This window comes from Leucoraja erinacea, chromosome 25, assembly GCF_028641065.1.
Source record: "Leucoraja erinacea ecotype New England chromosome 25, Leri_hhj_1, whole genome shotgun sequence".
NCBI classification, from domain to species: Eukaryota; Metazoa; Chordata; class Chondrichthyes; order Rajiformes; family Rajidae; genus Leucoraja; species Leucoraja erinaceus.
The window spans coordinates 15,819,443-15,845,025 of record NC_073401.1 but is presented as its reverse complement, the minus strand read 5'-3'; the positions used below and the strand labels follow the sequence as shown (position 1 = coordinate 15,845,025).

Below are 25,583 nucleotides of genomic sequence, written 5' to 3'. Positions count from 1 at the left end.
AACAGATGATGAAATTTCACCAGCTCGTATTCCAGGAGCAGGTTACACTTCTCGAGTAGGAAGCACAGTTGTGCAATGGTAGAGTTGTTGCCTTACAGCTACAGAGACGCAGGTTAGATCCTGACTACGGGTGCTGTCTGTACACAGTTTGCACCTTCTCCCCGTGACCGTGTGGGTTTTCATCTGGTGCTCCGGTTTCTTCCCACACTCCAAATATGTGTAGGTTTGTAGATTGTATATTGTTCCTAGTATGTAGGATAGTGCTACTGTCTGGGAGGTCGCTGGTCGGCAACTCGGTGATACGACATTAAAAAAGTCGCACTGAAGGACACGGACTCGGTGTGCCTGTTTCCGCGCTGTATCTCTAAATGAAACTAATATGTGAACAACTCCTGAATGAACCATACACATTTTGTTTCAGCTCATGTTCACAAGTGTCAGTCTGTGCACTCTGCAAGGAACTATGATGGAGTGTAAGAACCTACAGTGCAAGAACAGATATTGAAGGTGAGAAAGGTCTCCAATCTGCTCTCTTTATTGTGGGTTTGGTGAGTCAGATGGTTGGAGCATCTCTTGAAAAATTGTGAACATAACTCCGTTTAAAGAGATAATGATTTGTTATCATCCTCCAAAGTTCAAAAGAACCATTATAAAATGATTTGAATAGAAGGTCAAAGTACTATCCATTCAATCTGGTTAATAAATGTTAATGTTCCCATTTTTGAGAAATGTTCTTTAAGAGTTGGTGATGTGCAGCCTTGAATCCAGCATTGTTATTGTGGCTACACCAACCACATTGATTAACATCCTTTGTAACTCTCTGAACGTTGTACTCCGATTACATTGTCCCAATCCCAGCAACTGGTGGAAGTGATTAGATGCTGACTGTCAGATTTACCAAGGTGTTTTTGTTGAAATTGTTGTAAACTGGAAACCAAAAATTCAGGAGGGACCCAGAGAGGGGGACTGTCGACAACAAAGAAACAAAGAGGGACTACGTGTGGGGGAAGGTCAAGAAGTAAGAGGAACCAACATGACTATAATGGGTGGAGTCTGAAGAAGGGTTTCGGGCCGAAACGTTGCCTATTTCCTTCGCTCCATAGATGCTGCTGCACCCGCTGAGTTTCCCCATCATTTTTGTGTACCTATGACTCTAATGGGTACTTTTTGTATCTTTGCCAGCACCAGAAAGTTGGCGGCATACACTTTGTGTATTGTATGCAAAACAAAGAATTTCATTGCACCTAAACTACAAACCCGGATGTGGGAGGAAACCGGTCACGAGAAGAACGTGCAAACTCCACACAGACAGCACCCGAGCTCAGGATCGAACCCGTGTCTCTGGACATGTACATGTGACAATGAAGTATCATTGAATTTAATCCAATCATTGGAATTCTGAAGGAGGACTGGGAGGCAATTGATCAAGACTTAAAAAAGAGCAGAGGCAGACACAATTTTAACCTCACCCACCCGAGCAGAGTTGAATGCAAGCAGGATTGTCATTGTATCTGTGCCTCACCGAAAACTAAAGTATCTGCTGGGCAGTTAGAATGGCCTAGTATACTCGCACCTATTTCACCCCTATCCCTCCTCCCACATTCCTTCCTCTGGCTTCATAACTTGCATCTCTTTAATTAATCTGCTTCTGTTCCAACCATCTGCCCAACCACCCCCCCCCCCCCCCCCCTCCCAGCTTTCTTTCACCACCCCTTTCCTCCCAACCTGTCCAAATAAAGCTACTGACCCAAAACATTGCCAATCCATGTTGTCCATAACGTTTGTTCTGAATAAAGTCTACTTTTAGAAAGAAAAATCCACATTCTCCAGAGATGCTGCCTGACCTGCCGAATTACTCCAGCACTTTGTGCCTCTTCTTTTTTTTTAAGAAAGGCAGCATCTGCAGTTCTTCGTTTCTCCATTAAAACGCAGTTCATGCAACACTAAGAAAAACATTCAACATGTCTGCCAACTACTCTCAAGCAAGCTCACACCAAACCTCTCTTGATTTAGTTTAGAGATACAGTGTGGAAACAGGCCCTTCGGCCACTGGGTCCACACCGACCAGCGATCCCCGCACACAAACACTATCCTATGCACACTAGGGACAACTTACAACTATACCAAGCCAATTTGCCTACAAACCTGTACATCTTTGGAGTGTGGGGGGAAACCGGAGGCCCCTGAGAAAACCCATGCAGGTCACGGGGAGAATGTACAAACTCTGTACAGACAGCACACGTAGTCAGGATCGAACCCGGGTCTCTGCCGCTGTAAGGCAGCAACTCTACCGCTGCACCACCGTGCCACCCGTGGGAAGTTTACAAAACAAGTGCCCCGATGTGTGGAGGATGGCTGATTCATATTAGTATTCCTGGATTTCGATATTAACCCATGCACACACTGTCATATGCATGAAGTAACAAAGTGCTGCGAGTTCCATTGCTATTGCAGGCATAACATTTGGACTATGCTTTTTGGTTGAAGAATTCAGGCTCTGAATAACATGGAATGAGTGGAGGTGAAGAATGAGTTGCTCTGCAACAGTAAAGTGGGCTGTGGCTTTCTGGCCCTTAAACTGCAAAGCAAATTGGCAGTGGATGGAGCTCATAAACCTTGCAGGCTCTAGCCTGAAACAATCTATTGTAAGCTAATAGAATTAGCTCCGGGGTTATTTTTGTCAAACTTAATGACTTAATGCAGGGCTAATGCTCAAAACACTCTGATAAATATCAAGTGACATAAATCCGTTTCTTTGATCACATGCTCAAATAGTTTCAAGGGCAATGGATTTCTCTCCTCACCCAAAAATTAATGATTTATGCAACACATATATTAAACTTTAGAAACTAAACAAATAATCGCCAATGGAGATAAGGAACTGCAGATGCTGGAATCGAGAGCAAAACACAAAGTACTGGAGGAACTCAGTTGATCCAGGCAGCCACTGTGGAGAGAAAGATTAGTGACGTTTTGGGTCGGAGCCTACTTCAGACTCCAGGTCCCGACACAAAATGTTGCCTGTCTATTCCCTCCATAGATGCTGCCTGACCTGTTGAGTTTTGCCAGCACTTTGTGCTTTGCTAAAGATTCCAGCATCTGCAGTTCCTTGCTTTCCACCCCGTATGACTCAATGATTCCTCGCAAGATTAATAACTTTCTTCCACATAAGGGTGGGTGAATAAACCAAAATCTAATGATGCAATACATCACTTTGGACACCACAAAGCATATCTCTATCTCTCTCGCTCTCTCTATGATCCAGTTAGTACTTGCTTTACGCAGGCAGCCAACATATTAAGCAAAGTATTGAAACCACAGAATTTCTCCAGCCAATGGAGTTTTGTTTTTCAGAAGGAACTGCAGATGCTGGAAAATCAAAGGTACACAAAAATGCAGGACAAACTCAGCGGGTGCAACAGCATTTATGGGGCGAAGGAAATAGGCAACGTTTCGGGCCGAAACCCTAGATGCTGCTGCACCCGCTGATTTTCTCCAACATTTTTTGTGTACCTTAGTTTTGTTTTTCTTTGGATTATCTGATCTTCAGTGTTTGGCCCATAAATTACAATATTTTTACCTAAAGAAAATATATATTATTTGCAATTGATCGATTAAAATCTAGAATGAACATTCTTCAATAATTCCTACACACATCAGGACTTTTAGATTTTGTTTATTTCCGGATTGACATTCTCATTGACAGATCTGTCGATAACAAATTTAATGGTCCCTTAATGGCAGTCATGAGAAACACAAATAGGAAATTTTGTTTATGTTAGAGATACAGCATGGAAACAGGCCAATCACCCGTTCACACTAGCTCGATGTTAATCCACTTTCCCATTCACTCCCTACACACTAAGGGCAATTTGCAGTAGGCCAATTAACCTACAAACCCGCACGTCTTTGGGATGAGGGAGGAAACAGGAGCACCCAGGGGAAACCCACACGGTCACGGGGAGAACGTGCAGTCTCCACACAGACAGTACTGGTGGTCAGAATGGAACCTGGTGCTGTGAGGCAGCAGCTCTACCCGCTGCGCCACTGGGGCGCCCTGGTTATTTTAGAATGAAGTATTTCAAATCACTCAGACTATAAAAACAGAATTCAATAAACAAATTATCTGAACTGCCAAAATATTCACAATGGGCAAAATTCATGAAATCCCACAGACATAGGAATCCCTGTAATACATTGCTAGCGGCATTCTGCGATGACTAAATGGATATTTGTTGACGCAAGCCAAACTCAGAGACATGTTAAGACACTGGTCGAATTTCTGTGGAAGGAAAAATAAAGAACATATTCGCATATTTCCTACGCTCCCATAGATGCTGCCTCACCCGCTGAGTTTCTCCAGCATTTCTGTCTACCTTCGATTTTTCCAGCATCTGCAGTTCTTTCTTAAACATATTCAAGGAGTAAGTTTCCAAGTCAAATTAGCCAAAATACAAAATAAATCAGGAAATGTCGGAACACCAATAACGATGTTAGAATCAAGAGCCGCACTTCTCGAAAGTGAATCGACTCAAAATACTAAAATAAGTTGTGTTACCTCCCAGGTCCGGAGCCCCTTGGTTCTGACAAGTCGTGCGATCGGGGAGAGATGGCCCTTGCCATGTCCGGTGTTTGTGTGATGCGTCTATTCATCAACTCTCCTGCAGTAGTTGTGGTTCCAGGTGTCCCCTGTTGCCTGGTCACCTGACCTTTGCTAGCACCATTACTTGGGCTGAATGGCCTGTCCCTTTTCGTGGCAGGCAGTCCATTTTGTTTCACTGTTGACCATTCTGCCGCTGAACTGGTTCGTCTGTCCGCGTGCCTGCCGTTAACGGGCAGCTTTGAAATAGCGGGTCCTTCGGGATAGCGCGGTGGGCCGGGACTTGGAGCTCTGGAGGCGAGAGGACTGTTGTTCAGCGATGTCTTGGATGAAGGTTTCCCTGACTGAAGGCGATGTGCTGTTAGTGATTGAAAGCAAAGGTCTGAATTACAGTCATAATCTCCTGGTTGCCAAACACTAAAACCCATTCCCATTCCCACACTGACCTTTCTGTCCTGGGCCTCCTCCACTGTCAGAGTGAAGCCACACTCAAATTGGACGAGCAGCACCTCATATTTTGCTTGGGTAGCTTACAACTCCTGCATTCTCTCTCTCTCTCTCTGTCCCGCCCCCCCACCCTATTCATCCTGCCAGTTCCACTGTTCGGATTCATATATCCCTTCACTATCACCTCCTCCACAGCCAACAATGGACCATTGTGGGCTCCACCACTCATCGGTGCCGGCTCTTGACCTGCTGCACATTTTTATACCTTTAGTCCCCAGCCCCTGCCCCCCCCCCCCCCCACGACTCAAAGTCTAAAAAAGGGTTTCGACCCAAGACGTCACCTATTCCTTTTCTCTCGAGATGCTGCCTGACCCACTCTTGCACTTGGTCTAAAACAGCATCTGCAGTTCCTTCCTACACGCACAGACACACAAAGATACAAATAGGACCTGGATTTGGGACAATATGTAACGATTATTTTTTTACCACCAGATTGTGAGTGAGTATTCCTGAAATCAATGCTCAGATGTCATCAATGTACTTACACAAATAATGATTGAATTAAAAGAACAAGAGCAGAGGGTAGTCTATATCTGGAATGAGCTGCCCGAGGAAGCTGCAGAGGTGGATACAATTAAGAGCTTTAAAGAATATCTGGGCAGATATATGGATAGGAAGAGTATAGAGGCTCTGGGTCAAATGCAGACAAATGGGACTAGCCCTGTATACCGAGGTGGACCAAAAGGCCCGTCACTGAGCTGCACAGCTCTATGTTCAAGGTTACACCTTATGTGATAAAAACAAAACCAGTTTGATTTCAGAATCCCCTCAATCACCTTCCTGGTGTTCTTTCCAAAGGTTTTCTGACCCAAAATAGTGATACTTGAAGATGGTGATTTTAGACACAAAATGCTGGAGTAACTCAGTGGGTCAGGCAGTATCAGGCACCCACTGAGTTACTCCAGTATTTTGTGTCTATCGTCAATATACAGTGCATTCAGAAAGTATTCAGACCCCTTCACCTTTTCCACATTTTGTTACGTTACAGCCCTATTTTAAATCATCAATCTACACACAATACCCCAGAATGAAGAAGCAAAAACAGGTGTTTAGAAATGTTTGCAAAGTAATTAAAAATAAATGACTGAAATGTCACATTTACACAAGTATTCAGCCCCTTTGCTATGACACTCAAAATTGAGCTTAGGTTCATCCTGTTTCCATTGATTATCCTCGAGATGTTTCTACAACTTGATTGGAGTCCACCAGTGGTAAATTAAATTGATTGGAGATGATTTGGAAAGGCACACACCTGTCTATATAAGATCCTGCAGTTGACAGTGCACGTCAGAGCAAAAACCAAGCCATGAAGACAAAGGAATTGTCCGCAGACCTCCGAGACAGGATTGTGTCGAGAGACAGATCTAGGGAAGGGTATCAAACAATTTCTGCAGCATTGCAGGTCCCGAAGAGCACAGTGGCCTCCGTCATTCCTAAATGGAAGAACTTTGGAACCACCAGGACTCTTCATAGAACTGGCCGCCCGGCCAAACTGGGTAGAAGGACCTTGGTCAGGGAGGTGACTGAGAACCCGATGGTCACTCTGACAGAGTTCCTCTGTGGAGATGGGAGAACCTTCCAGAAGGACAACTATATCTGCAGCACTCCACTAATCAGGCCTTTATGGTAGAGTGGTCAGACAGAAGCCACTCCTCAGTTAAAGCCACATGACAGCCCACTTGGACTTTGGCAAAAGGCATGAGGAACAAGATTCTCTGGCCTGATGAAACCAAGATTGAACTCTTTGGCCTGAATGCCAAGCGTCATGTCTGGATGAAACTGGGCACTGCTCATCACCTGGCCAATACCATACCTACGGTGAAGCATGGTGGTGGCAGCATCATGCAGTGGGGATGTTTTTCAGTGGCAGGAACTGGGAGACTAGTCGGGATTAAGGGAAAGATGAACGGAACAAAGTACAGAGAGATCCTTGATGAAAACCTGCTCCACAGCATTCTGGACCCAAGACTGGGGCGGAGGTTCACCTTCCAACAGGACAATGACCCTAAGCACACATGCAAGACAACGCAGGAGTGGCTACGTGACAAGTCTGTGAATGTCCTTGAGTGGCCCAGCCAGAGCCCGGACTTAAACCCGATCGAACATCACTGGAGGGACTTGAAAATAGCTGTGCATCAACGCACCCCTCCAACCTGACAGAGCTTGAGAGGATCTGCAGAGAAGAATGGGAGAAATTACCCAAATACAGGTGTGCCAAGCTTGTAGCGTCATACCCAAGAAGACTTGCAGCTGTAATCACTGCCAAAGGTGCCTCAACAAAGTACTGAGTAAAGGGTCTGAATACTTATGTAAATGTCATATTTCAGTTATTTATTTTTAATTACTTTGCAAACATTTCTAAACGCCTGTTTTCGCTTCTTCATTCTGGGGTTTTGTGTGTAGATTGATGATAAAATAAAATAATTTAATCAATTTTAGAATAAGGCTGTAATGTAACAAAATGTGGAAAAAGTGAAGGGGTCTGAATACTTTCTGAATGCACTGTAAACCAGCATCTGCAGTTCCTTCCTGCATGCGTTTTGTTTTTATTTCAGATTTGCAGCATCTGCGGTGCTTCCTTCTCTTCACGAGCCAATCCCTGGTGTGAGGCAGCATCAGGCTAGGGTGGAATAGTGCTGTTGTAGTTTGCTGAGTGACAGAGATGTGTTGTTGCAGCTTCACCTGAGCAATTGCTACGTTACCAAGGCAGTGGTGGACGGCCAGGAAGCAGAACATGAAGCAAGCAATGAAGTTAACATCTTCAGCAGGTAAGACATTTTTACTTCCTATAAAGATTTCACACCTGAACCAATTAATATGGTCTTTTTTTTAATTCCTGGTGTTTCTCATCTATCCACACACTTGGGGCATTTTACGGAAACTAATTAACCTATAAACCCGCACATCTTTGGGATGTGGGAGGAAAGCTGTGCGGTCACAGGTAGAACATGCAAACTCCACAGGGACAGCACCCATAGTCAGATTCAAACTCGGGTCTCTGATGCATTACATTATAATTAAATTGGATCAAAGTCTTTTATAACACCGACTTGCAATCATCCCGTACGCTAGCACTATCCTACATACTAGGGACATTTTTCACCAAAGCCAATTAACTTACAAACCTGCATGGCTTTGGAACGTGGGAGGAAACTGGAGCACCCAAAGAAAACCCACAGGGAGAACGCGCAAACTCTGTACAGACAGCACCCAAGGCCAGGATCGAGCACGGGTCTCTGGCACTGTGAGGCAGCAGCTCTACCCGCTGCACCACTGTGCTGCCCGAGGGAAAGGTCATGATAATCCCATGCTACAAAAATGAGAATAGATGATGCTATGTAGCTGGGGCAGTTTCTCCCGATCCGACCTCAAGAATTTAATAATAAGCAGGCTGCGATACACACCTTAGCAACACACCCAGCCCAGAGGACAGGCAGCAGCTTGATAGCAGGAAACACTCAAACGTGTTGAGTAACTGAGTTTGATATACTGAATGTTGGAGGGGACTGGGAGTCTCACAATCCTGTTCTTGTCTAATACCCACACATACACACTGACTTTTATTTTTTTAAAGAGTAGAAACAAGGAACTGTAGACGCTGGTTAATATGTAAAAGGACACAAAATGCTGGAGCAACTCAACGCTTCAGGCAGCATCTCTGGAGAAGATGGATAGGTGACATTTTGGGTCGGGACCCTTCCTCAGGCTGATTGTGTGTTGAAGTGGGGGGGGGGGGGGAGCTCGGAGAGGCAAGATGATGCATGGCAGGTAATAGGTGGATGCAGGTGAGGGGAGGGTTGATAGGAAGATAGTTGGAACAAAGCCCAGAGATAAAAACAGAAGGTGTGAGACAGGAATGAAGAGTTGCAAAGTTAGAGGGAGGAAAGCAGGAGGGGAGGGGAAAAATAGGTAGGAGTCGAGGTGGGGCGTTCTTGTTCAGGCCAGCTCAGTGGGACAGTGGTAGAGTTGCAGCGCCGGAGTCCCAGGTTTGATCCAGACTACGGGTGCTGTCTGTACAGAGCCTGCATGTACTCCTGGTGAGCGTGTGGGTTTCCTCCGGGTGCTCCGGTTTCCTCCAAAGACATGCAGGTTAATTGGCTTCTATAAATTGTCCCTTGTGTGTAGGATAGAACTGGTATGACTGGTGATCGATGGTCAGTGTGGACTCGGTGGGCCGTAGGGCCTGTTTCCACGCTGTATCTCTAAAAAAACAAAATGTGCAGGGTTGCTGGCATCTCAAATGTTAACCACAGTAATGTTTGCTCTCAGGCCAATCTCCCTTCTTGCACCACCTCAAACCCTCTGTTTGACGGTACTCCCGCAGTGTCGGATTGATCCTGGCCCAACAATATCTGCACGAAAGCCAGGAAAGCATCGTTCCTTTAACATATAGGAAGCAACAAGGTGTGAGAAAGGAAATGGGATGGTGCCTGCTGAACCCACTCACTGGACGAGGTGCATCTGCAGGGGTCGTGCTTGTTCAGGTAGTGCTCCAGCGTGTCCCAGCCTCCGCCCACACGCACCATCACATGGTTCCGCAGAACCTGCCGGAAGAAAAAGAAAGCAAGACTGCTCATCTCTAAAGCACTGGTAGATTGTTCCTAAATATTCAGTGAAGCTCTAATCTTCCTTATGGTAAGCACAGTTTGACTACATAACATCATCCATTCTCATTGTTGGAACATGGGCCTGCAATGATCTTGCTCCATGGGCGGCACAGTGAGGCAGCGGTAGAGTCATTGCCTTTCAAGCCTTAAACCTCTGAAGCAAAGCAAGAATTTCATTGTCCTATACAGGGACACATGACAATAAACTCACTTGATCTAAATTGATCTAGCCTTCTTTTCTTACGGCTGTTGACTTAGCAGGTCAAAGACTATAGAGTTTAGAGATATTGCATGGAAACAGGCCCTTTGGCCCATTGAGTCCACGCTGACCAGTGATCACCCCAGATACTAGCACTATCCTACGCACTAGGGACAATTACATTTTTTTTACCGAAGCCAATTAACCTACAAACCTGCACGCCTTTGGAGAGAGGGAGGAAACCGGAGTACCCAGATAAAACCCACGCAGTCAAAGGGTGAACATGCAAACTCCGCACAGACAGTGCCAGTAATCAGGATCGAACCTAGGTTGTAAGTGAAAGGAGCAGAATTAGGCTAATCCGGAAGTGGCGGCGCTGCCCTGGCAGCAGCGGCTTGCCTGCAGTCCGTTGGTTTTTACTTTTTTGTATTGTTTTTTTTCGTTTTTGTCTAGTTATGTTTTTGGTTTTTAGGCTGTGTTTATGGGGGGTGGGGGGTGAAACGGGGGCTGCTGTCACTCCCTTCGGGGGAATACGACCTTTTTGTCGTATCCCCCTTCTTTGCCTCCGTCTACGCTGAGGCCTAGCGGAGCCGGCGACCTCGGGACTCTGGAGGCAGCTGACAGGACTCGTCCTGGGCTCGCTCCCGGCCCAGCCCGGGATGGAACGGTGCTCCCGTGAGAGCGGCATGGTGAGGGGCTGGAGTGGCCCAGCCCGAGGGAGGAACGGCACTCCCGTCGGAGTGGCCCAGCCCGAGGGAGGAACGGCACTCCCGCTGGAGTGGCCCAGCCCGAGGGAGGAACGGCACTCCCGCTGGAGTGGCCCAGCCCGAGGGAGGAACGGCACTCCCGTCGGAGTGGCCCAGCCCGAGGGAGGAATGGCACTCCCGTCGGAGTGGCCCAGCCCGAGGGAGGAACGGCACTCCCGTCGGAGTGGCCCAGCCCGAGGGTGGAACGGCACTCACGTGAGGGCGATCTGGTCCGGAGGCTGGGACGGTGCTCTGGTGGCTGGGACGACGTTCTGGTGGCGGTGTCCAGATTCCTGGGTTCAGCCGCGGGCCGGCGGCTGCGTGTGCTGGACTGGAGGTGCGGCGGCTTCGACCACCCCGGGCCGCAGTGTTTGAACCGGCCCGTTCCCGGGGTTCGGTGAGCTGCGGGACTGTTTATACCATCGCCCGGTGGGGAATCGCCTCAGCGCAGAGGGAGCAGAGGGAGAGACTACAACCCTAAGATTTTTGCCTCCACCACAGTGAGGAGGTGTTTGGAGGACTCAGTGGTGGAAGTTAATTTGTGTTTATTGTTGTTATTATTGTATCATTGTATGTATGACTGCAGGCACAAAATTTCGTTCAGACCGTAAGGTCTGAATGACAATAAAAGGAAATTCTAATTCTAATTCAGCCCATCAGGTCTATTCTGCCATTCAATCATGGCTGATCTATCTCTCCTTCCTAACCCCATTCTCTTGCCTTCTCTCCATAACCCTCGACACCCGTACTAATCAAGAATCAATCTCTGCCTTAAAAATATCCACTGACTTGACCTCCACGGCCTTCTGTGGCAAAGAATTCCACAGATTCACCACCCTCTGACTAAAGAAATTTCTCCTCATCTCCTACCTGAAGGAATCTCATTTAATTTTGAGGCTATGACCTCTGGTCCTAGACTCTCCCACTAGTGGAAGCTTTTCACTAGTAGGTACGTTTCAATGAGGTCCCCCCCCCACATCCTAAACTCCAGCGAGTACAAGCCCAGTGCCGTCAAACGTTCTACATATGTTAACCCAGGGTCTGTGGCGCTGTAAGGCAGCAGCTCTACTGCCGAAAGATGTAATTAACGAGTGTAGAGATGTGTGATTGTATCATATCTGGAGGTCGGGCAGTTGTCTGACACCCTCAGGTTGGGTGACTAACCAAACAATCTCGTGCAATCGAATGATAACATTACTCTGATTAAAAAAAAAATCTGTGATTACCAAAGGCAATCTCTCGGCTTGTTCCCCACCCTTTCCATCTTCTGCAGAGACCGCTCCCTCCGCAACTCATTGGTTCACTCATCCCTTCCCACCCAAACCACGTCCTCCCCAGGTTCTTTCCCCCTGCAACCGCAGAAGATATAACATCTGTCCCTATACCTCCTCCCTCAGCTCCATCCAGGGACCCCAGCAGTCTTTCCAGGTGAAATGGAAATTCCTCCAACCCTATCTACTGCAGCCGGTGCTCTCGACTTGGCCACCTGTACATCGATGAGACCAAGTGTAGACTCGCCAACCGTTTCGCTAAACACTTGCGTACAGTACAGACTGCCACGGCCCACTAGATCTCTCGCTTGCTAATCATTTTAACTCCCCTTTCCGTACTGACCTTCCTGCCCTGGGCCTCCTTCATTGCCAGAGTGTGGCCACCTGCAGACTGCAGGAACAGCACATCAAATTCCGCATGGGTAGTTTACAACCTAACAGTATGAACATTGAATTCTCCAATATTAGGTAACTAACACCCCCCTCTCTTCCCTCTCTTCCCTCCGCTCCATCCACATGGAATGCACAAATACTTCTCCCTTTCCCCTTCCTCCCGTCCCCTTCCACTTGTATTCCTTCCTCTGGCTTCACATTTCGAGCCTCTTGTATCCTCATCTCCATGTCTCAGACCTTGTCTTTTCATCTCTGGCCTTTGTCCAACCATCGGATGATCACAAATAAACTCTCCCCTGTATCCACCCATCACTTGCCAATCTTTGTCCCGTCCCTACCTCTCTTCCAGCTTTCTATTGCAATCAATCTGACAAAGGTTCCCGATTAGCAAAGTCTCTCATGTTCTCTCGAGATGCTGCCTGACCCACCGAGTTACTCCAACATTGAATGTCTTTGTTGGTAAATCAGCATTAGCTGCTCCTCATGTGCAGGATTGTATAACACCCAGAGGCCAGGTAGCTGTCTGACACCAAGGCTGGGTGACTCATTAAACAATATCAAATTGCCTGACCCGCCGAGTTACTCCTGCACTTTGTGTCATTTTTTGGTAAACTAGCATCTGCAGTTCCTTGTGTCTCCAATATCAACTTCTCAGCATGACCTCATTACTCTGGAATAGAACTTCCTGAAATGCAAAGCCACTTCTAAACACTAGTGCTGGAGTAACTCAACAGGTCAGGCAGCATCTCTGGAGAACATTAATAGGTGATGTTTTGGGTCTGGACCCTTCTTTGATTCCTGAAGAAAGGCCCCCACCCTTCCTTTTCCCCCCAGAGGTGATGCCTGACCAGCTGAGTTACTCCAGCACTTTGTGTCAATCTTTGGTATAAACCACAATATCTTCAGTTCCTTCCTATTACACACAAAGCCACTGGATTGTTTCCACTGCTCACTCTGTGGCATGCTTGTTTCACCTTGCTCTTCAGATGAACCATACTTCAGGCCTTAGTGCACTTTGACCCTTGTCCCACCAAACTTCACCTTTGATGCCCTCTGCACCGCAATGATTCACCCTAACACTGGAACTTTGCATTAGTTTGCATTCTCTCCTTTGCTGAGTAATGGCTGGCGATGTATGGTTTACTGATGACTACTCTGCTCATGGGAGAGACTTCAAAAGCACGGACACAGGTTTCTTCCCAACATCTATCAGGCTCTTGAACGCTCACCGCATGCCTACCTCAGCAACTGCAAGCTACTGTGGACTTTATTAAGTTGCACTGCGGACTTTGGTTTTGCACTATTATGGTCTTGTTGCCTAGTATTACTAATTATTAATATATTATATTATTGATCGTTATATATTTATCTGTGTGTTACTGCATCAATGGGCCTTTTAAGCTGGGGTAAGTAAGAATTTAATTGTACCGTGCTTGTACAAGTGTACACTGCTTGGTGTCATTGTAGAGAGCAGTACTGAACTACTCTCAACCTCATCGGACTATCTTTAATCGGACTTTACTGGCTTTATCTTGTACTAAACTTTATTCATGTTATTCCCTTTATCATGTATCTGTACACTGTGGATGGCTCGATTGTAATCATGTATTGTCTTTCCGCTGACTGGTTAGCACGCGACAGTAGTACACGTGACAATAAACAAAGCTCATGTGACAATTAAATATGTGACCTTCTTGTGACCAATATGTGACCTTCGTCCCTGAAGCAGGACCCGAAACGTCACCCATTCCTTCTCTCCAGTGATGCTGCCTGTTCTGCTGAGTTACTCCAACAATTTATGTCTATTGTGACAATTAAACACTCGACTTTCGATTTAAAGTGAGTGATATTCAATCAAAATGCAATGAATCACTGTGTCACAATGAATTTTACTTATTTCTCCTTTAATGTCCTTGTTACTTGAGTTTATATTTTTCTGTTTTAACACATACAGTGCTGCCTTTTCACCTGAAGCATGCATCTTTTTAATAACGGAAGACGCAGTTCTTGCAGGGCAAATAGCAATGCAGTGTCCAGAAGATGCACAAATTGTGGAGTCATCGAAAGACTTGATTGAAACATACACCATGGAAACAGGCCCTTTAGCTCACCAAGCTTTCTGCTGACTGGTGTGATGCGGGGATGACGTGGCGTGATGATGTATGTCACGAGGTATTTTTTTCAAGTGCCGTAACATTTTTTTTTATCGCCGCTGGATTTTTAAATGTTCAAAATCTTTTGGCGACACTGATATGGCGCCGGCAGGTGGCACAGGCCCTTAAGGGCAATTTACAGGGGCCAATTTACCTACAAACCTGCACGTCTTTGGGATGTGAGGGGGATCCAGAGGAAACCCATGCGGTCACAGGGGGAACATGCAAACTCCACACAGATCCTCTGTGAGGTTAGGATTGAACCCAGGTCTCTGGCGCTGTGAGGCAGCAGCTCTACCACGTTAGACTTTAAGGATACAGGGTGACACAGGCCCTGCGGCCCACCGAGTCGGCACCTACCCCAAACATCCCAGTACATTAGTACTATCCTACACACTAGGGACAATTTACAACTTTCCTAGCCAATAAATCTACATATCTGTACATCTTTGGAGTGTAGGAGGGAACCGGAGCATCCGGGGAAACCCACGCAATCATAGGGAGAATGTACAAACTCTGTACTGACAGCACCTCTAGTCAGAGCCTGGTCTCCTGCATTGGAAGGCAGCATCTCTACCACTGTGCCTATAGCATGGAAACCGGTCATTCTGCCCACTGTCTGCACTGACATCAAACACCCACTTACATTAGTCCCACTTTTTTTAAATTCTCCTTTCATTCTCATTAATGTTCCTCATCTATAAGTTTATAACCGAGAATTGAGTAAACATTGAAGCAGGAAGATCATCACAGTGGGGATAATGGTACTTCAATGAACATAACCAGAGGAAGTGAAAGAACCGCATAATAGGCTGAATGGTTTGACAAGTTCAATCATCGAAAGCCTTCGTCTTATAGGGTCAGATTAGAGGGCCTTCAGGTGAGGCACAGTGGTGCAGCGGTAGAGTTGCTGCCTTACAGCACCAGTGACCCTGGTTAGAATAGGTGACGTTTTAGGTCGAGACCCTTCTTCAAACTTCTTCAGGGTCTCGACCCATAACGTCACCCATTCCTTTTCTCCAGAGATGCTGCCCGACGTGCTGAGTTACTCCAGCTTTCTGTGTCTATCTTGTGTGGAAACCTGCATCTGCAGTTCCTTCCTACACATGCTGCCTGGCCCGTTCAGTTACTCCAGCACTTTGTGTCTTTTTTTTTTTTTAAAGCAGCACCCGCAGGTCCCTCTAGCCTCTCATAATCAACCGAGGAGTCGGAAACCAAGATGATTGCATTTGCAGGGGAAGCAACATGTTCCCACACCAGCAAACATTCCAAAAATGAGTGTGTGTTGGGCATGCCAGGTTTTTCAGCCGAGTTAGTGCTGGAAGGGCGTCAGACCCAACCTTTGACTCTCTCCTTTGCAAAACAAGTATGGGCAAGGTCCACTGATGTTTATCTCAACTTCAGAACATTCAAATCTCACTGCTAAACACACCCATTACAGTACCTGCTTTGCTTTTTCAGTAGCTCTAGGGATTAAATGTCTGAATGTTAGATCATTCTGTACTTCGATTCATCTTTGCCCAAATGTAAATAATTGTGCTCGTGCCTCTCTGATCATGCCATGTTGAGTAAAATTTAATTGTCGACACAAGAAACTGCAGATGCTGGAATCGGGCAAAGTGCTGGAGGAACTCAGCGAGTCAGGCAGCATCTCTGGAGGACATGGATAGGAGATGTTTTTGAGTTGGGACAGTCTTCAGAAAATTGTAATGCCTTTTGCTTCATGCGTGGGGTAAAGGCATGGATTGAAATTTGAAGCACCAAATATACCAGACAACAGGGCAGGAGCCAAAACTTGGCCGGTTATTTCATTTCACTGGGGCAAAGTTGATAATATAGTGGCAAGGTGCTTCCTTCTACATCCCACTTGTAACTACACATTGCAAATTTTAAGTACAAAATTAAAATGGTTAGGGCGCTAGGCTCTTACTCTGATGAAGATCAAAGTGCTGGTCTCACCGACTTTATATTTACCCTCAGATACTTTTGTCATGGGAAACTGTGAAGGGCAGGAACAATGGCCGAGAATCTCACGGACCTAAGTGGAGAGAGAAAGAGAACAGGAGTCAATAAATGAATAAAGTTAAACAGAGCATCTTTAGTTTAGAGATGCAGCATGGAAACAGGCATTTCAGCCCACCGAGTCCGCACCGACCATCGATCACCCGTTCACATTAGTTGGAACAAAATACTTTATTGTCACAGTGAAATTCGTTGCTTGTTCTATGTTATCTCACTTTCTCACCCACTCCCTACACACTAGGGGCAATTTACAGAGGGCCGGGATTAACCTACAACCCCACACGTCTTTGGGGGGGAAGCTGGAGCAACCAGAGGAAACCCACGCTGTCACAGGGAGAACGTGTAAACTCCACACAGACATCACCCGAGGTTAACATCTACCTCGCGTCTCTGGTGCTGTGAGGCAGCACCTCTACCAACTACTGGAGGTACAGAGGGAGCACAAATCCAAAGAGCTTTGAAGGTGACAACACGTAGATAACTTGGTTGGTTATGGGATATTGGCCTTCATTAGTCGGTGCATTGAATACAGAAGTCAAGCTCCACACAGACAGAAACAGAGGTCAGGATCAAACCCAGGTCTTCAAGTGGACACTTGTAATTTTGTCCTGATTGTACCAGACCACCAGTTGCTGGAAAATCGGTGGTGGACCTGTACAACCAAATCTACTTCTGTAGCCATTTTTGAAACACAGCTACAGGGGCCCAGGCTGAAGAGTACATACTCAGTTGTTTCAGCAATGATACCAATCAGTGAAAAAGGGAATAAACAAACTAAGCATGGAGAAAAATAATCTGTTCCTTTACAGAAAAATTAACTATTGGTACCAAATGTGCGCAAAATCAGTTATCAAATCTGTGCAAGGCAGAGACTTAATGTTGGCATCAGCGTTGACCTTTGCACGCTCACCCCCACAACCTTCCGACTCAAAGGATTACAAGTGTACGAGGAAGCAATGTTCTTCTCTGTCTGATTTTAGTGCCAATGAAGGCGTTCTGTGTCTCATCCAAAACATTTCAAGGCTCTGTAAAGTTTATGAGAGGGTTGTGTGTGAAGGAACAGAATGATGTTAAATACTCACAACCAGCCAGGAAAGAAGTTTCCTTCGCATTGTGCGTTAATACATAGAGCTTACTTTGTCAATAATACTCCATTATTGTAACGTAAACTGTGAATCTTCTGTTGATGGAAAGTTTGTGGCATTTTCTCAGCATTTAATATAAAGCGACTGGTATATTAAAAAAAATAACAACTGCACTGCCAACTGAGTACGTGCCAGAGGCTGGACAAGTGAGGCAGTGAGCTGTGTGGCGACATTGAAAGCTGTTTCACCAGTCAAAGCAGACTGACTTCCAAGACAACTGGACTGGACGCCTCATGAGCTACCCACTCCTCAAATGTTGCTTGAGATAGCAAAATTAATGGACGATTTAGCAACTCTCTGTATCTCATTACAAGGCTCCGAATGCAATTTATGTATGAAACAACAGATATTGTCAAATTTCAATTCAGACACAAGGAACTACAGATGCTGGTTTGCAAAAGTAACACGGACATTAAAGACACAAAGTGCGAGAGGAACTTAGTAGTTCAGGCAGCATCTCTGGAGGTTACAGATTGGCAACTTTTCGGGTCTGAAGAAGGGTCCCAATCCAAAGAGTCACCTATCCACGTCCTCCAGAGATGCCGCCTGTCCTGTTGAGTTACTCCAGCACTTTGTGTCTCAAATTTAAATTCCCCACATGAAAAGTTGGAATCTTGGGCAGATGTGCCAGGGGTTTCACCTTGCTTATTCCTGAGAAAGTTGGGAAGATGGAAAAAAAATGGTCACACGCGATAATGATGTCAAGTATCAGAGACGCAGTGTTACAGGAGGAGCCTCAGGTATCCAACAGATCATCTCCCCTTCCATTGACTGCACTTCACGCTGCCTCAGCAAGGCCACCAGCATAATCAAAGACCAGTCTCACCTCGGTCACTCCCTCTTCTCCCCTCTCCCATCAGGCAAGAGGTACAGAAGTTTGAAAACACATACCATCAGATTCAGAGGCAGTTACATCCCAGCAACTGTACCATCTTATCACCAACTAGAGAGCAGTCCTGACCTACCCACTACCTCAAAACATCCCTTGGACTATCTTTAAATGGACTTGACTGGACTTTATCTTGCACTAAACGTTATACCCTTAATCCTGTAATTGTGGACAGCTCAACTGTAATCATGTATAGCCTTTCTGCTGCCTGGTTAGCATGCAACAAAAAAAGCTTTTCACTGTAGCTCGGTACACATGACAATAATAAACTAAACCAAACAGCTAAAACTAACAAGAACAACAACATGTACAGGGGGCAAGCACTGAGAAATCTATATCCAAACAATTTCAAACACAGCAAGCCTTGGATCAAAATGGGCCCCTCAGTATTTCACGTTGACTCCAATGCTTTTTGGTGATGGTATAGTCTTGGTGAATAGACTATTGCTGTGAGATTAATACATTGTGATCTCTACATATCACGCATTCAAATTGCTGTTCTGATGACACAGCAAAAACATCAAATTGTCCAAGCTAGGTTCACTTGAAATGATTGATATATTTGTTGCTTCTTAATTGTGTTAAGTGGTTGAACCATAACATAATTATCCATGCAGAAATTCTTGGTCGGCATCCAAACCGTAAGTGGGCTTTGACTTTTAGATTTCTTGTTTTGTTCAAAGATACAGCATGGAAACTGGCCCTTCGGCCCACCGAGTCCACGCCGACCATCGATCGCCCGTTCACTCAAGTTATACGTCATCCCACTTTCTCATCCACTTCCTACTCACTAGAAGAAATTTGCAGTGGCCGGTTAACCTGCAAACGCTCACGTCTTTGGAATGTGGGAAGAAACCAGAAGAAACCCACACGGTCACAGGGAGAACGTGCAAACTCCGCGCGGACAGCACCCTAGGGTCCCTGGCGCTGTGAGGCAGCAGCTCGACCACTGCCCAACCGTGCCATGGTAGTGAAAGATAGAGGAGGGATGATTGCAACAAAACAACTTGATACGCGCTCACATCAGTTTATGAAGTGGAAAAGAACTCTGCTGTCATTCTTTCTCTTTTCACCACTGAGTTATAGTACTTTGGCCAAACCACACTTCACAGGGCTCTGTACAATTCTGTCTGGACCCCAAATAAATTATACAAAAGCAATAAAATAGAACATAGGTTTAAGATGAGAGGGGAAAGATTGAATAGGAACTTGAGGAGCATCCTTTTCCACACAAAGGATGGTGGGTAAATAGAGCAGGCTGCCAAAGATACAGAATGAGCTGCACTAGAAAGTTGAGGCAGGTACTGGAACAACATTTAAGAAACAGATACATGGATGGGAAAGGTTTGGAGGGATATGGGCCAAATGCGTGCAGGTGGGGGACTAGTGGAGATGGGCCATCGCGGTTAGCATGGGTAAGTTGTGCCGAAGGGTCTGGTACAATGCTGCAAGACTCTATATCATTCTTTTTGAGTAGATTCAAGTCCCTGTCCCACTTTCACGACCTAATTGGCAACCTCTGCCGAGTTTGTCCTTGACTCATACTCGCAGCATGGTGGCCAAGAGGTCGTAGGAGGTTGTAGGTCTTCGTAACTCTTCCTCATGCTTGTGAGTGGTCCCCGCGTACTCGTGAGCGGTCCCCGCGTACTCGTGGCCTCAAATCGGTCGCGCCGTTTTTTCCAGCCTGATAAAAAATGTCCACGAGTAACAAAAAGGTCGGCATGGAAAAAATTGATACTTTTTACTCATAGGTAGGTCGTAGGTAAGTCATAGTAGGTCGTGATGGTAGTCGTAGGTAGTCGTAGGTCGGTAACGGGCCGAGAAAAAAAATGCAAACATGACATAATTTTATCATGTGATAATTTTCCACTCATAGCTAGTCGTAGTTGGTCTTAGGTGTGGAAGACTGAGGTCGAGGGGGGTCGTAGGAGGTCGTAGATGTAGTCGTAGGAGGTCTTTTACTTCGGTGAGTCAACACGACCTTGACATTTTTTTCAACTCGTCTTGGGTCTTCTAAACTCGTGGAGTAGGTTGTCCAAGTGGGACAGGCCCTTCAGTCAATTATATTTTGGGTGATTATTCACCGAGTAAACTATTGTTGTTGGCCGGATTAACACTAATGACTGGAGAGAGTGAAGATAGTCAAGAATCAAGTGTATCATTGCCATTTGTACCAACAGTCAAGTCTTTCTTGATGTTATTTTCACCAACTAACCTCGTAGGTGTGTTGAGCAGTGGAATGGGGCGAACTCTAATCGACTCTCTCAACTCTCCAGCCCAGATCTGGATAAACAATGGTGCTGCTATGCCATCAACCTGCTCAAAGTCACCCTGCCCCCGGAGAGCATTCCAATGCCTACCACTCATACCTCAACAGCAATCAATTCAAGGCAGTGACGGAGGCCTCTGGTCAATCATTCTTCAAACAGTTATTCATCTTCTATCGACCTGAAAAGGAGTGAATGTACCACAAGAATGCACAAAACAAGTTGCCAGAGAGTAATATTGCCGTCAAAACTCAATTGAAACCACTTCTATAACACTGTGGACTTTGTACCACCACTTTTGCTGCTAAAAAAGTATTTTGTTAGTTCGAGCACAATGAAGACTATTACAAGAGCAATTCACAGTTCATTTTTGTGGGTTTCCCTGACTGATTGAAGTATCACAGCCAACGTGGCAAATGTACAAATGCATAATCAATGAAAGTCAGACATATTTCAAAGTGGCATATTTTTCTCTTCTTGCTAAACTATGGCAATCCTACAAAGATGAGACTTCTGAAATCTTATGTTATTGTCAAGTTGCACCTTGACACCCACCACCCCCCCCCCCCCCCCCCCCCCCCCCCCGAACCCAACCCCCCCAGCGTTCAAACTCCATTCAGACACACTCTACAGCCGTGCCATTGTGCTGCTCTGACTGAACTCTGACTGAACCCATCATGAACTCAGTCTTTCCTCACAAAACTTATTTTATCTTAAGATCATCAACGTGAAACATTAACAGTTTCTTTCTCCATGCCCAGTTTGGCATCCCTACCATTGAAGTTCCCCGTTCCAATTTCAACGCCCAACAGAACCCTCCCCGGTGAACTGGAGCCCGAGGCTCCGCTGCTGCTCCTGACTTCACCAGGCGCTGGGAACACATTTGGCTACGGACTCAACATTCCTGGTCCCTGCAGCTTAGTTACTCACTGGATGCATTTATTTGGCCTTCATGCTGCCTGGCACCTTAACTCCCATGTTGCTGTATGTACTCCAAAGTCAGACCGTTCTTTCTACAAAGAAGAGCAGGTCACGCCCTGGAAGATTCTGCAGGGATAGTAAAAAGCTGCAAACAAAAGGCAGGACTCGGATAATTAAGGATTTCAGACTTTAAAACATAGGAACAGAATTAGGCCATTTGGTCCATAGAGTCCACTCCACCATTAAATCAAGGTAATAATTTCACTGATCTGTGCATAAAAAAAATCTCACTGTGCCTTGTGTACACTTGATAATAAAGAGACCATTGAATTATCCATTTTCCCCTCTCAACCCCATTCTCCTGCCTTTCCCCCAGAATTTTTGACACCCTTACTATCAAGAACCCATCAACCTCAGCTTTAAAAATACCCAATGACTTGGCCCCCACCGTCGTCTACAATGATTTCCACAGTTTCACCACCATGTGGCTGAAGAAATTCCACCTCGTCTCCATCCTAAATGTACTTCCTCTAATTCAGAGACTGTGCCCTCTGGTCCTAGGCTCCCCCATTACTGGAAACACCTACTTCACATCCACTCTATCTAGGCCTTTCATTTGTTTCCCTATCCATAGGAAGGATTCCTCATCAGTTGGCTGTGAAATCCATTGCCTGGGAACACCGCAAATGCAAAGGTGGCATTAAACTACCCGGCAACAGTTTCTAATATACCAAACTGTCATTTTTACACCTGAAATCTATCACACTTTAGGCATGAGATTGAATTCACAAGGTCCAACTTGAAGCTAGCAACAAATGCTACAATATGTGCTAATGTTCTTAAATTAATTCTTTAAAACCATTACATGACTTTGTGTGTTGGACTGCTATTATTTCTGCATGTTTTACAATAACAATCATCCATGCAAGACTTTGTTCAACACTGTACTATTACAACATAAAACATGTAGAAATGGAAAGCTACTTAGTACAGTGCATGTTTGCTAAAATGTATTGTAATGCCCCTGTCCCACTTAGGAAACCTGATCAGAAACCTTTGGAGACTTTGTGCCCCACCCAAGGTTTCTGTGCGGTTCCCGGAGGTATTTGTCAGTCTCCCCACCTGTTTCCACTACCTGCAACCTCCAGCAACCACCTGCAACCTCCGGGAACCGCACATGCACAAGCCTCACTCCCCACCAACATCCCCAGGACTTTCTACAGGGGCACGGTGGAGTCTGTACTCGCGTACTGCATAAATACGTGGTACTCCAACTGCAACTGCTCAGACAGGAAGGCTCTGCAGAGGGTAGTGAGGGGAGCAAAGAGGATCATTGGCGTCTCCCTACCCTCGGTACAAGAACTGTTCCAGAGCCGCTGTCTGAAAAAAGCTCTGAGAATAGCTAAGGACAAACTGCAACCGCTCCACACACACCTGGATCTCCTGCCATCAGGCAAGAGATACCGTAGCATCAAAGCCCGGACTACAAGACTGTTAACAGCTTCCTGCCACAGGCTGTGAGGCTGCTAAACAGTCACTCTGTACTCACAGTCACTTGATTCTGTGGCTTTGCACTGACATTTTAATAACTCTGGCACTGGCCACTCAAATCAGCTGCCTTGGACATTTTAATGACTGGTTTTACTGTATTTTAATGTTGCTGTTTTACCTGCTTTTAACTATTTATAGTTTCATCAGGGACTGGATTGTTTTTATTGTTATTATGTGTGAAATGTTTTTAAGTTTCATGTGCGATGCTCCGCTATTCCCTGGGAAACGTCTTCTCATTTTGCACTGTACAACTGTTGCTTTGCAAGATGACAATAAAGTTGATTGATTGATTGATTGATCCATGTCCCCCCCATAATCCATATCTATGTGTCTTTCTAAAAGCTCATTAAATGCCACTATCGTATCTGCCTCCACCACCACCACCAATGGCAGCACGTTCCAAGCTCCCACCACCCTCAGTGTCAAAGAAAAACCTGCCCTGCTCATCTCCTTTAAACTTCGACTCTCTCTCGCTCCTTAAAGCTATGCCCTCTGGTCTTTGACATTTCCACCTGGCGAAAAAGAAAGGCTCTGAATGTCTACACTATCCATGCCCCAATTAGGTTAATGATCTCAGACAGAAAGTCCGTCCTCTCCAATAGCTTAGGGAAACGCTGTGAACACAAACACAAGTGGTTCAAACCAAAAAGATCCCATTGCTATTCCGAGTTAGTTGATTATAGTATGAAGCAGAAATAGGACCAAAAAGTGCATCAACTAAGGAAAGAAGATAAAAATAGAACAACTCAGCTACAGTTTCTAATTTTAGTATGTTAGAAGGAATTTCAGATGCTAGTTTACACTGAAGATAGACACTAAAATGCTGGAATAACTCAGCAGGTCAGGCTGCATCTCTGGAGAGAAGGACAAGGTGATGTTTTGGGTCGAGACCCTACATCAGACATTTAGACATCTGATGAAGGGTCTCAAACCGAAACGTCACCCCGTCCTTCTCTCCAGAGATGCTGCCTGACCTGCTGAGTTACTCCAGCGTTTTGTGTGTCTATCTTCTAATTTAGTACTCTGCTGAAAAATGTACATGGAGCAAGTATGCTTTTGGGCCGAGCTGGAAATACTCCACGATTAGACTGGCCCGTGGTATTCACTCTTGATCAAACGGTACTGCATGGGCAGGGTGTTGGATTGACAGCAGAAAGATCTCAGCATGTCCAAAGATCAGTGCAGGGGAGGATGTGGGTGCTGGAGTGAGTCAGGCATCGGGGAAGAACCAGTTGGCAACAGGGAAGGTATATAAAATTATGAGGGACATGGACAGGGTGGACAGTCAGAAACCTCTCCACATGGATGGAAAATAATCAAATACCAAAGGGCAAATATTACGGGGCTCACAGTGGTGTAGCTGGTAGAGTCGCTACCTCACAGCGACAGGGTTCCAGGTTCGATCCTGACCTCGGGTGCCGTCTGTGTGGAGTTTGCACATTCCCACTCATGGGTTTCCTCCCAGTGCTTCAGTTTCATCCCAGATCTCTGAATTAGTGTGGATTTGTAGGTTAATTGGCCTCTGTAAATTGCCCCAAATGTGGGATAATAGAACAAGTGTGAACAGGTGATCGATGGTCGGCGTGGACTCGGTGGGCCGAAGGGAATGTTTCCGTGCTGTATCCAAACAAAACTAAGCTAAATAACACTTAGCATAGCTCTAAGGTGTGAGGGGCAAAGATGAATGGAGATTTACAGGGCATGTTTTTTTTACATGGGTTACATTTTTTGATGGGTGCGCGGAATGTGCTGCCAGGGGTGGTGGTGAATGCAGATACATTGGTGGCATTTAAAATACATTTGGATGGGAGCTTGGATATGCACGGAATGAAGGGATATGGGTTATGTGCCGGTAGAAGTGATGGTCTTGGCATCAGGTCCAGCACAGACATTGTGGGCCGAATGGCCTGGTCTTGTCCTAAGTTAATATTGTATTATTGACAGAGAACAGTACAGCACAGCAACTGGTCCTTTGGCCCACAATGTATGTGCCGGTGATGATGGTACCAATCTCTTGAATAATAGTGGCATTTCTAAATGAGGTAGTATTTTGCCACGAGGATCATGAATACATGGTCCTGGGAATCCATGTGGCAAAATACACCCTCATGTAGAAACGCCACTATTATTCAAGAGGTGTTGAAGAGGCTCTTAGGCACATGGATATGCAGGGAATGGATGTGGATCATGTGCAAGCTGATGAGATTAGTTTATCATGGCATCACGTTCAGTAAGGACATTGTAGACCAGAAATGCTGTTCTGTTCTTTGTTTTATGAAGCAATATAATAATCATCTGTTACTGCCAACTGC

The 25,583-nt window shown here is 45.7% G+C and overlaps 1 protein-coding gene across 1 annotated transcript in view; it reads right to left on the bottom strand.

Moving 5' to 3' along the window:
• The window catches only part of gas2l1 (growth arrest-specific 2 like 1), a 50,237-nt gene that overhangs the window by 5,102 nt on the left and 19,552 nt on the right, over nucleotides 1–25,583 (bottom strand). Inside the window, exons 2-4 of the mRNA XM_055655858.1 lie at nucleotides 16,407–16,514; nucleotides 9,555–9,651; nucleotides 4,559–4,958 (exon numbers count right to left, since the gene is read on the bottom strand). Of these exons, the coding sequence (XP_055511833.1) occupies nucleotides 4,559–4,958; nucleotides 9,555–9,651; nucleotides 16,407–16,514 (605 nt within the window). The remainder of the gene's footprint in view (nucleotides 1–4,558; nucleotides 4,959–9,554; nucleotides 9,652–16,406; nucleotides 16,515–25,583) is intronic.